At 57.4% G+C, this 11,648-nt stretch overlaps 7 protein-coding genes across 8 annotated transcripts; 6 read left to right on the forward strand and 1 right to left on the reverse strand.

Moving 5' to 3' along the window:
• Positions 1-106: 106 nt before the first annotated feature.
• On the forward strand, positions 107-662 carry JDV02_000589 (uncharacterized protein). The gene is made up of 2 exons (XM_047981414.1): positions 107-403; positions 469-662. Exons 1-2 carry the CDS (start codon positions 136-138, stop codon positions 588-590), a joined length of 390 nt encoding a protein of 129 aa, XP_047837374.1. The 5' UTR covers positions 107-135; the 3' UTR covers positions 591-662.
• A 503-nt stretch (positions 663-1,165) lies between these two features.
• JDV02_000590 (uncharacterized protein) lies at positions 1,166-2,256 on the forward strand. Its single transcript, XM_047981415.1, has 2 exons — positions 1,166-1,682; positions 1,740-2,256. Exons 1-2 carry the CDS (start codon positions 1,294-1,296, stop codon positions 2,188-2,190), a joined length of 840 nt encoding a protein of 279 aa, XP_047837375.1. The 5' UTR covers positions 1,166-1,293; the 3' UTR covers positions 2,191-2,256.
• A 59-nt stretch (positions 2,257-2,315) lies between these two features.
• Positions 2,316-4,500, forward strand: PUS1 (tRNA pseudouridine synthase 1). Of its 2 annotated transcripts, none has more exons than XM_047981416.1 (3): positions 2,316-2,732; positions 2,797-4,239; positions 4,293-4,500. In XM_047981416.1, exons 1-3 carry the CDS (start codon positions 2,542-2,544, stop codon positions 4,462-4,464), a joined length of 1,806 nt encoding a protein of 601 aa, XP_047837376.1. In that variant the 5' UTR covers positions 2,316-2,541; the 3' UTR covers positions 4,465-4,500. The 2 variants fall into 2 exon arrangements, with proteins under 2 accessions (XP_047837376.1, XP_047837377.1); XM_047981417.1 differs by having other exon boundaries at positions 2,491-2,732; positions 2,790-4,239.
• JDV02_000592 (uncharacterized protein) lies at positions 4,449-5,363 on the reverse strand. Its single transcript, XM_047981418.1, has 3 exons — positions 5,275-5,363; positions 4,973-5,124; positions 4,449-4,867 (listed from the first exon to the last, which is right to left on the reverse strand). Exons 1-3 carry the CDS (start codon positions 5,309-5,311, stop codon positions 4,604-4,606), a joined length of 453 nt encoding a protein of 150 aa, XP_047837378.1. The 5' UTR covers positions 5,312-5,363; the 3' UTR covers positions 4,449-4,603.
• A 1,049-nt stretch (positions 5,364-6,412) lies between these two features.
• Positions 6,413-7,303, forward strand: JDV02_000593 (uncharacterized protein; the record flags this gene model as incomplete). The annotated part of the gene is made up of 1 exon (XM_047981419.1): positions 6,413-7,303. One exon carries the CDS (start codon positions 6,413-6,415, stop codon positions 7,301-7,303), a length of 891 nt encoding a protein of 296 aa, XP_047837379.1.
• A 650-nt stretch (positions 7,304-7,953) lies between these two features.
• Positions 7,954-8,853, forward strand: JDV02_000594 (uncharacterized protein; the record flags this gene model as incomplete). Its single annotated transcript, XM_047981420.1, has 1 exon — positions 7,954-8,853. One exon carries the CDS (start codon positions 7,954-7,956, stop codon positions 8,851-8,853), a length of 900 nt encoding a protein of 299 aa, XP_047837380.1.
• Positions 8,854-9,707: 854 nt separating this feature from the next.
• On the forward strand, positions 9,708-10,358 carry JDV02_000595 (uncharacterized protein; the record flags this gene model as incomplete). Its single annotated transcript, XM_047981421.1, has 1 exon — positions 9,708-10,358. The coding sequence occupies one exon, from the start codon at positions 9,708-9,710 to the stop codon at positions 10,356-10,358; it is 651 nt and encodes a 216-aa protein (XP_047837381.1).
• Between the last annotated feature and the right edge of the window lie 1,290 nt (positions 10,359-11,648).

Here is an 11,648-nt window from a genome sequence, read left to right on the forward strand (position 1 = left end):
GTGATGATGCTTTGATGTGACCCCAGCAGCAGCGTCCCATTGAAATGCATGTCGTCATGACTTTCAGCGCACGGCAGGTCCCTTGGACGCCGACGCGACGCTTCCTCTTGCAAAAGCAAAACGATTGAGCTCCTCATGTATAAGTATCCAGCATGTCAACTCATTGAATCCGACTTTTTGTTTTCGAGCATCATTCGCATCAGTTTATCTTGGTGTAAACGACCTGCTATTAGTTCTGAACACACAGCAAAGAGCTTGCAACGCAGTCCCGACACAATGTCTTCCGAGTCCAACGAGTACGTTTCGCGTCAGGGCGACAAGTCTGAAATCCCCGTGCAAGCCGACGACTCCAAGGTCGAAGATCCCATTGATGAAACCACGGCCAACTCCGATGCACAGCTCGGTATGTGCAATCGCATTCTCGCACCCGTACATCACATGCCCATCATCTAATGCCACAGATGATAGAACGTGATGACGCTGAAGCCATCGACAAGAGTAACATAATCAAGGATCGCACTCGCCATGCCGAGCCTCAGGCAGGATATCGCGAGCCAGGAGATAATGAGGGCATTCCCACTGATGACTAGATTCAGAGATGACACTAAGAAGTATAGTGGCAATTGTATGATATTGTTTACATATATTATAATTCAACGATGGCCCATGTTCAATGTTCGCAGCACACTTTTCATCGTAAACACTGTGACGGTGCTGTTATTCAGTGTTGGCTCTCTAGCCATTTGTACCCGTAAATAATCCCACCCGTGATGAATAAGGATTATGATTTTTCCTCGGGCTAGTCTCCAGGAGACTGGCGCAGTCCCAGGTCAGGTGAAGCATCGTGAACTAAACAGTCTGGCCCCGGTCGGTCCGCCACCTCTCAAGCCAACATCACGTTGACGTAACGGCTGAATGGAATCTCGCCCTAGCTAAGGGCGCTATGTCCTCAGTGAAGAGAAGGTGTTCCCCTATAAGCGCAATGGTTGGTCATGTTTTGGTGGTTTGAGACTTTTTGTAGCATCAGCATTCCAGGACGGGGCGATAGCATCGGTGCATCGGGGTACTACGGGACCTTCGCCAACTGGCACGGGGCAACAAGACGAGTCCAAGGTCACAATTGGCCTGCCTGGCCTGCTCTGTCTGTATCTGCCTGACCCGTCATGAATTTTCGTCGTGCATCGGCGTCACACGCCTAGTCTCTATATCCCCGCCCGGCCTCAAGCATGGTACTCTGACGCGGATGTTAAACGACACAAGCACTTCCATCCTGACGATAGGAAGGGCCCTACCATGGACATCCGAGGCCCTCCCGTACGATACCCATCTGCACCCAGCGTGAGCATCTCGACGAGCGACGTTGTTCTGCTCCGAAGCCCCCCGTCACCAGTGTCGGCAGGGAGCGACTCGACGACACTAAGAAACCCGTCCGACTGCGACCCCCCGAGTCCTCGACAGCCACCGGCTTACGGAGCTGAAGGCGCGCCGCCGCAGTACCAGGAGGAGCTTGTATCGGGGGCAAAAAGCAAGGCAAAGCGGCGGAAGACGTTGCTAGTCCGGCTTCTCACATCGATCTTCATCACAGTCCTTGTATCGCTCATCGTCGCGGCGGTGGTGGGAAGGATACATGACAGACAAAACAACAACGACGATGCCGCGCAAAACACGTCATCGACAGCGACGTGAGTTGATTCGTCATCCTAAGCGTGCCACCCGTTAACGAGACTGACCGCGCACAGGCAAAGCGTCGCACGATTCACCATGTCGAGCGATCCGACGACCTTGCCAGAGTCGGCGATGCCTTTGAGCACAACTGCGGCTGCGACGGCGGCCCCGACCACGTTTTCCACAGTGACGACGACGCGCAGCGTGGCAGCTCCAAATCCGACGTTGCCTCCTCTGACGACAGTCGACTGTGCGTCCCTGGCTCGCCTGAGTGGCGCGACACCCGTAACAAGCATCCAACAGACGCCCACAGCGCGAGATCGCAAGATACAAGTCACCGAGGCCGCACAGCCTAGCGACGATGGATCCGAAATGACGGGGGTGTCTATATACGAGTACGGCGGGTGCCTCTGGGCAAAGGCTTCGTACAAGTTTGGTGTTGGAGACAGTCTGGCGTACCGGTGCACCGTGGCTTGTCCTCCAGAGAAACGTGATGGACAGGGGGCGAGCGGAGTGGAATTTTAATGACGACTGGCATCTAGTATAAGGCGATTATGACACGATACACGTGCCTGTAGGCTATATAAAGGCTTTCCATGATGCGCGTCATACTTGTTCTCGGTGAGCAGTGGTGAAGCTTCTTTGGCTCTGTGCTGTGTCCTGGGCAGGTAACCTACCTACCTTCATTGTTCCTCTAGGGCGAGTTGTCTGGTGGCGCGCAACCAACCGCCCTACCAACCGCCAGCACTGCGTCCCACTTCCCCAGGCCCCACCAAAAAGTTGCGAGGTTGAATTCTCTGTCCTGCAATCCACGCCTCCATTGCACCGCGATATCCTTTTTCAACTACACAACCGTGGACACGGCCCAATGCGAGCATGGCGGCCGACAACGAACCTCCTGCCGAAAATGGTGCGCCGGCTGAGCAGCGTGGCAATGCCACGACCGACGCCAATCCCACCGCGACGAGCAGCGAGCCCGCCGCTGCTGGCGATGCCACTGCGGCGAACTCTGGCGACAGAGGGCAGCCCTCCAAGAAGCGCGCAAATGTCGGTCGAGCAGAGCGAAAGTACGTACAAGTCACTCCGGCTTGCCGCAGGAGACCGCACGCCAACGAAGCTGACAGCTCCTAGGCGCGAGGCCAAGGAGTCCAAGAAGCGCCAGAAGCAAGACGACTGGCGCGAGTACAAGCGACGCAAGACCAACTCCCAGGGAGACTTGATCGAGAGCGAGGCCAAGAACCCCTTCTCTAAGGAGGAGATTGCGGCCGAGGAGCGACGTCCCAAGCGCAAGGTCGCCGTCATGATCGGCTACTCGGGCACGGGCTACAAGGGCATGCAGGTCAACGGCGATGAGCCCACCATCGAGCGCGACCTGTTCCGCGCCTTCATCGACGCCAAGGCCATCTCCAAGGCCAATGCCGACGACCCGCGGAAATCAAGCCTGGCACGTTGCGCCCGAACGGACAAGGGCGTGCACGCGGCCGGCAATGTCATCAGCCTCAAGCTCATCATCGAGGACGAAGACATTGTCGAACAGATCAACTCTCACTTGCCGGAGCAGATTCGCGTCTGGGGCATTCAGCGCACAAACAACAGCTTCAACTGTTACCAGTACTGCGACTCTCGGTGGTACGAGTATCTGATGCCCAGCTACTGCCTGCTTCCTCCCCACCCGGCGACGTATCTGGGCAAGAAGCTGGCCGAGCTGACCAAGGAGTATGGCGCGGAGGAGAAGGTGGGCGCCCAGATGGTAGACGTCAAGGACTTCTGGTCTGACGTGGAGGAGAAGGAGGTGAAGCCGATCCTTGCCGCTCTGGATCCCGATACCAGGGCGCAGGTTCTTGAAAGGCTGCATGTGTCTGATGAGGATGCCAAGGCGGAGGCTGACGCAGAGGCACCTGCTTCGAGCAAGGAAGAACCTACGACGGAAGAGAAAGACGCCGGGCAGAGTTCCACAGACGCGGCAGCGGAGCCCAAGCCTGTCCTTACCACCCACAAGCCTAAGCATCGCACACTTGGCCCTGTCGACTTCGCCCTGCGCGACATCAAGGCCGCCTACGTCGCTGCGAAGCGCCGCTACCGCATCGGCACGGAACGTCTGCAGCGACTGCAGGCGGCTCTCGACAAATACGTCGGCACCAACAACTTCCACAACTATACCGTTCAGAAACCTTTCTCCGACCCTTCGGCTAAGCGACACATCAAGTCGTTTGTTGTCAGCCCGCAGCCTGTCATTATTGGTGACACGGAATGGCTTTCGCTCAAGGTCCACGGTCAAAGCTTCATGATGCACCAGATCCGCAAGATGGTCGGCATGGTCAGTCTCATGGTGCGATGCGGCACGGACCTCGATCGCGTCACTGAGAGCTACGGAAACCGCAAGATTGCGATTCCCAAGGCTCCAGGGTTGGGGCTGCTGCTTGAGCGACCCGTGTTCGAAAACTATAATCGCCGAGCCACTGATTTACTGGACAAACCGGAGATTGATTTTAGCAAGTACGAGGAACCGTTGGAGGCGTTCAAGAAGAAGCACATTTACACACGCATCTTTGACGTGGAAGAGAAGGAAAACACGTGAGTACACCTATACGCAGCACGCTTGCGAACTTTGAGCTGACTCTGCGTAGGTTCCATTCTTTCTTTAACCAGATAGACCAGTTCAAGTCGAACCACTTCCTGTGGCTGACGGCCGGTGGGCTGAGCGTCGCTGAGATATCCAAGAGCGAGGGCAAGGTACAAGAGGAGGTGGACAAGGAGCTTGGTGATGAGGACGAGGACCCCGAGGGAGGAGAGGGCTAGTTCATATGCAGCTAGATAATGAATGCGAATAGAGTTGTATATGCAACGTAAACCGGGGGTATCTATCTGCCTCTAGTGACACAGCCGAACGCCATTGAACCACGCCTTTTGAACTTTGTACAAATTACAATGCGGCCCCTCACTGTTCACCGGCCGGGGCGCCGGCGGCAATACGCTCGGGTTCATCCTTGGTGAGCCTCTCCCAGGCGCCGCCGTGCCGTTCCGCCAGGGCACGCATGTTCGCCGCCTCCAGGCCGTTGGCGAGGTCCGCGACGGCCGCAACATCACGCTCAATCTGTGCCTCCTTGGCGACGCGGTCTGGATCCGCCTTGCCGAGGGGACCAAAGACCCAGAGCTCCTTGATGCGGCGCGAGAGGGTGAGGAGTTCCTTTATGGATGAATACTGCGGTCGTTTTGTCAGTTTGAAACGCGACTCCGTGGTGTGGGGGTTGTGGGAGTGTGGAAAGGACGAGCGTGGGAAAGAGGGGGTGTCAGTCACAGTTCGTACCAGTCCGTCAAACTCCATCTTGATGGATATGCCAGCCACGGCCATGGCCTCGGGGGTGGCATTGTTGCGGTCGCCCTCGGCCTGGACCGTGGCGAGCATCATGAGAGTGCGGTAGCGCGTGAGGATGTCTGCGACGAGGCGGTTATGGATGTCTGGGCCGGGGCTGCTGGTCAGCCTCGATCGAGCCTCTCACTCATTCCTCTCTCCCCGATGGTAGGTGGGTGCCGGCGCGAACTCCGCTGGGGGGAAGAAAGCAGCGCCCCCACGGGTTGCCGTCTGGATAGGTAGGAGAGGCGACGTACCCATGAGATTGGACGACTGTGGCTGTGAGCGGTCCATGGTGACTGTCGTTGCAGGTGTGTGTGATGATACTGGAACGGTTGAAGTCGATGTTGAGGGTGGTGTGTCGAATCCCGAGGTGAAGCTGGTTGGTGGACCTGAACGAGGTGGGGCGCGCGCATTCGACATTACGGCCACAGCACGGCCCGCCATCAACTGCACAGCTTCAATGCGTGACCAACAAAACATAGCAACACCAACTCATTACAAAGGTCGAGTCGCATTCAGGACTACCCTCGATGCTCCATCCGACACCACTTGAATCCGGATTGCGCCCCGCGAAAGCCATGTACTTCGCACGAATAGAAATATAGGCTCTGGCCACACGGATGGCGCCTAACCCGCGGTTGGCCCAGGCAGACTTTCCAACCCCCAATCTGACATGGAAAGCCATTGGCGACTGCGACTCTTCCCACCGACGACAAGATGGAAATGCGGCAAAGACGTCCACGGCCGTGGCCCACCCCGCCTGGCACGACGTGGATGCTGTGGCTCTGAGCGTCGGCCACCGGAACCAGGGGGGCTTGTTCGATCTGCGACGTTAGCGCTTATACTCGCCAGCACCCCCAGCACGCCCGGCCCTTCAGCCGCGCATCTGCGGAACTCCTTAGAAGACGTGATGGCAAGCTGTTATCCTCACTCAGGCGCTGATGGGTATAAGCGAGTATGGGGGAAAGCCAAGTTCTGAGGAGGAGCCAGCCGCGAGTGTCCACGTCGAACCAGCAAGAGATGGTGCATAGAGATGGCGCCGTGACCCCAAGAAATGCCCTTTGCTCCCGCGCGTGGCGCTTCTGGGTCTGCAGATTAAGCGCTCCACCATCAACGATCAATTGGCTCTCGGTGTGTTGATGTGCATGGGGGGTTCAGACGCAGGCGGTGTTCCAGTTCAAGAAGGGGAGCCGGACGATCCTTCGCAGCCGTCTGCCGTCTCTCTCGTGCGAAAGGATTCAAACTTTCTCTCACCCATTGTCGTCGTCGCGTTCTTGGCGATCACCCGCCTTTGGAGGTACCAAGCAAGCAAAGGTATCTCCTTTGTGATACGGCCATCGCATCCTCAGAAGTGCTTGACCTCTCCATAGAGCCTCCCCGCTTATCGGCATCATGGCGGACATAATCATGACCCGTCCAGCCGGTGTAGCGGGCACGACAACCTCGCCGCCTGCTATAACATCTTTCCCGAGAAACCCCCTGACAAAGTCATTTTCGCGCCCGAAAGACTGCACCGGCGTCTCCAAGTCAACCTTCCTCGCCATGATGGACCTCAGTTCGACCTGCCTGCCCCCCGGCCTCAAGACAGAGTCAGACGCATACTTTTCGCCCGGAATCGCCTGTCCTTCCGGCTATGTCAGCGCCTGCCACGACAATAACGGAGTCGCGTCCCTGACGACCGTCACATGCTGTCCGACGCTCAACCGCGAGGTGAGCCTCTCCTGCGTCGACGACAGGACGCTGCAAGGCGTATGGAAAACGTTGTTCTGCACCTGGATCGCGCCCAAGACCAAGACCACGCTCCCGGTAACCTTGAGCCAAAACGGAGTCACAAGCACCGAAAATATGGAGTTCTCGAGCCCCGACGGCGTGAACGCGTTTGGCATTCGCATGGTATACCAGAAGACGGACACGGACACGCCGACAGCGACGACCACAAGCAGCGGCGGCACAGGACAAACAACAAGCAGCGAGCCGATAGAATCAGAAACAAGCACGCCCTCGCCAGACGACGATGGGGGGCTCTCCACGGGCGCAACGGTGGCGATTGGCGTTGTCGTCCCGGTTGTGGTCATTGCGGCGTTGCTTGGGATCCTGCTTTGGTGGCGGAGAAGGCGAAGGCATCACCACAGCCAAACCGCCGACGGCGGTGGCGGCGAGCTGTACAAGTACCAGCCGCAGCAAACGGCGGAGCTACACGGGCAGCCTATGCAGGAGCTGCAGGGGAGCGTGGTCGACCCTGTTGAACTGCCGGGGTCGAACCCGCATCCGAGGCGGCCTTGATGTAGAGAGAGGTAATGGGAATGATGGATAATGTCTATACTAAGCTGGCACATGGAGCACGAGCATGTACACTCACTCTGCCTGGGCCATGGACGGCAATCAAGCGTTTGCTGCATAGGTGTGATTTTTGGTCTTCTCTTCTCCTCTTCAACCTTCTATATTATATGCATGCATGCCGGCTCTGGTTGGAACTCATGTACTTGTGCTTTAGACGGAGAGGCAGTTACCATTCACTGAGGGGGCAACAATATGTCCCAGTCGCTGCGGTGGTCTAGCTCATTCTGAGTCCAATGCAAACCAAAGCGATACACAGTCTGCGAACAGGTAGTTGTCCGACTCCGCGCGCCTGTTGGTTGGGCGCCGGCAACACGCGCCGTTTTTCACAAGGCGTAGCAAACACACGACAAGACCCGCCTATTATGACACGCTCTCCCCGATCCCTGCCTCAACAGCGACACTTTGATCCTTCCGTTGGATAGTTTTGAGGCCCTTTTTGGGCAGATCCCATGCTGTTTAGCATACGTTCCTTTTCCCTGGCAACCCACCCGAGCGTGGAAGCACTGCCTAAGCCATCAACCCGGCAACCCCCTCCCCCCAGTGAGTTTGGACAACGGTCCGAGCCAAGCCACATCGGCACTTGTTGCAGCGACATGGCCGAGTACCCAGAGACGGAGGGGCGCACCGCAGAGGAGCGCCAGTGGTTCGCCGATCTGCGAAGCGCCTGGAACGAAGTCGGGGACCAGCTCACGCACGAGGACAAGGTGGTGTGGTTCGGCCTTCTTAAGAAGATCACGGCCAACAAGGAAACCCTGCCCAGCAAGCACCTCGTCGGGGGCCGCGCCAAGAGAGACGGCAACTGGTTCTCGTGGCTGTTCCTGCGCACCATGTTTGGCTACGAGCAGGTGCATCACCTGAAGGCCGCGGAGATGACCGCGAGGGCCAACCCCCGTACGAGCCTGGAGTTTGACATGCTGCCCCATGGATACGTTAGACGCTTTACCCACGACGGCGGTGTGTCTGCTGTTGCTCAGACGAGCGCTGCACCACGTCGCCGCCGCTGCTCGCAACCCGTGGAGGATCAGCAGGTGGACGCAATCACCGTCGCGGTGTCTCCCGAGATGGTGTCCGCCAGGACAATGCAGCAGCACAATGAGCAGCCAGCCCGATACCGGATGCGCACACCGGAGTCTACAAAGTTACCAGCTGCCCAGCAGTCGTCGCCGGCGCTGCGCACCAGCATCCGCTTCGTCTTCAACGGCTCCGAAGTCGGCCTAGAGGAATTCATGACAGAGGCCAAGGTGGGAGCCCTAATGCAGCGAGTGGAGAAGACGCTGGACCGGCAACACCAGGAGATCCTGAGAGAGATAAGGCAGGTGGGAAACAAGTCGGACCAGCAATACCGAGAGGTGCTGCGCCTGGTGGCCCAGATGCAGAGCGAACAGCTGCGCGTGGGCGAGGCCAATGACGCACAACTGGGACGGATACATAGCGCGGTGAGGGGGCTGACGGCGTGTCTGGAGGGGTGCGGGACATCAAGCAATAGTGTTTAATAGACGAAAGTGTTGAACGGAATCATACACTTGAACGTCGCAGAACCAAGTGTCGTTTTGTAAGTTGCTATGACAATGAATATGTATCCCTCCTGGCAAACATGTTCCCCGTGTAAGCGCCCGCCAGCCTCACCCGGGGGCGGCATTAGGCTCAATGCTAAGGACTACCGCCGAAAACCGGAGATGGACGCGGTGAACGTAGATTGAAGCCGGAGTCGGGGCGGCGTTGGCACCTGGAGAAGGTTTCACAGGGGGTGAAATGGCTGACAGAAACAATGCACAGGCAAATTCCGAGGGGACTTTGATGTGCTGAGACTGGGCATGCAGGCAAGGGTGTGAACATTGACGGCATGGGGGTTGCATGAAAGAGCGGTTGTTCTTTGGTGTCGTCGCCTGTTTCACGTCCACCGTTGCTGCTGTTGATAATTGCCTCGTTCTCTCAATCACAACATGACAATATTGGTGGATTCCCGGTGCAACCTGATGAGCGCCACTCTCGCACAACATACAGAGACAGCCTCAATTTTGTTGCTCGGTCGCCCGGGGCTGGGGGTAAGCGGCCGGTACGATACAAAAGCCCCATCGTCGGCAGTCGAGAAGATTTCACTTTGCAACTCTCGAAGTATCTCGTAGCTCGCACGAGGACCAGCCGTCTTTTGCAAACCTCGTCACCGCGCCTTCGTGCGTACCTAGATAACTGCTATACCAGTTGTGCTAGCCGTACCTTTAGAACTAATCAAAGGAACAAAGACGAAAGAAAGTGAAGAGGCCGAATATACTTCTTGCAGATCCAGGAACGAGTGAGAGGCCTCGGTTATCATCTCCCATAAGAGAGACCTCCCCCCCCGAACAACATGGGTCTCGCCGACGAACGCGCCGTGGACAAGTCTGAGGCATCGGAGGCATCAGATGACAGCAGCACCATCTCAGCCAGACCATGCAAGGCCACTTCTCTCGGAAAGAGAGCCGAAACGGCTGAAGTAAGCAACAAAAGTGACACTGCGGCGGGCAACGCCCAAAAGGACGGAGAGACCAGTTCGAGATGGGGATCGGACCATCAGCACAACCCCGGCTACCCTGATGGCGCGGAAGATCTCCTTGCCTTCGTGCGGACACTGCTATTGCAAAACCTCACACACGCTCGCAATGTCCAACACAAGGTTGTGCAGATTCAGATTGCAATCGCGAGAGAGAACGCGAGGATGCTGAGTCACGAGAACCTCCTAGTGGAGTTGGCCCTAGCCTGGGGTGAACACATGCAGTCGACGACGACGGATGGACGGCCGCTGACGGAGGCCCAGCAACGTCTACGCATTGAGGAGGCTGACCCGCTTCTCTACAAGCAGACATCCAGCCGGATACAAGAACTACGGGCTGCGTCGGATTCGCTCATGCTCGCGACCCATGACGATGAGCAGTACAGCGATATTTTGAACGACATTGCCTCCCTATTGGTGAACTTTTTGGCTCCTGCTGTCAGAGATGCAGATTGCGGCGAGAGTTGATTACGGTGGGCTTTAATCACGCCGTTGGCCGTCGGGCGGGCGGGCAGGTTTCCATCTTGCAGACAGGGAAAAGGGGGGCAGGGGGCCAAGTGTGAGTTTGGCGATCCTGTCTGGTGTTTGTTGGTGAGCAGGAGGAGCATGGCACGGGAATTATTCAGAACGGAGATCTAGACAAGGACGCCGTCCTTGATCGTTGACATGTAGTGTATATGCATGTTGTGAGCACAGCCGAAACGTCCATGTAGAGACGTCGGACCGTAGTCGTTGCCCTGCTCTGTCGCTCGTCATGTCGGCGCTCCCAGGAGGATGGAGCTATTAGAGGTTGAGCTAGCTTTCACGAGCAGTTGAGTGCGCCGGACCGCACACACGGAATCATGATTGCTACCCGAGATGCCGAGCTGCCAGCGGCCAAGTCCAACATAGTTTCATCAATGTGCCAGGCACCGCCCCTCCTCAGTTGAGCCCAGCCCAGCCCAAGCCCAGACCTGCGGAGAGGCCCACTGCGCAGCAAAGGGCTGTGTGCCACGGATCGTCACGGCCCGGCGCGAGTTAATACAGGCCGCGCGAGGCATAGTTCAAGAGGTGACCTGCCTAGTTGGTACATGCATACACATATTCGTCCCCAAGGAGTAGCTAGCGGGAGCGTTCAATGTTGGCCGGCCGAGGGTCGGGATATGGAGGGGGGACGTGTTCTTGAGCTAGGTTCAATGTTACCTTTTCGCAAATGACTTGACACAGGGTGGAAGCTGGGGTCACGATGCTTTTGGTCCTTGGGCTCGTCTTAGCACCCCCTCCACCTCCTCCTTGAGTTGAGTTGAGTTGAGTTGAGTTGCCTCACCTCCGTCCACACCAAAGGGCGCCAGGCTACAAGCAAAAAGCCAGACTTGTTGACAGTCTTGGGATGGGCGTTACACAGCGTGCCACATGGCAAGCCAACGCCTCAGCTCCCCTGCATGTTGGCTCCTGCTTTCCGTTCGGCAGATCCACGGTGGCGGCTGAACAGCCGGCGGTCCCGACTCGGCCGTTTTGGCCGGCCGCGGGCAGGACGGACGGACATGCTTGCTGCTGCTGCTGGCCTGTTGTGTGACAGGGGGGGGAATTCCCACTGAATACTTGACTGAGCGGACTCATGCGGGCTGACCAGAGAGGCACTCTGGATCCCCCTTCTTCCCCCCCCTGGCAAGCAAATGGGACCGGTCATGCTGCGCCGCGTAATCAGGCGAGCAAGCATAAACGAGAGCGCGCACGCTCTCGCCCTGCCGAGAGAGAGCGCAATGCACAAAGGCATGT

This window comes from Purpureocillium takamizusanense, chromosome 1 (assembly GCF_022605165.1).
Source record: "Purpureocillium takamizusanense chromosome 1, complete sequence".
In the NCBI taxonomy this organism is placed as follows: Eukaryota; Fungi; Ascomycota; class Sordariomycetes; order Hypocreales; family Ophiocordycipitaceae; genus Purpureocillium; species Purpureocillium takamizusanense.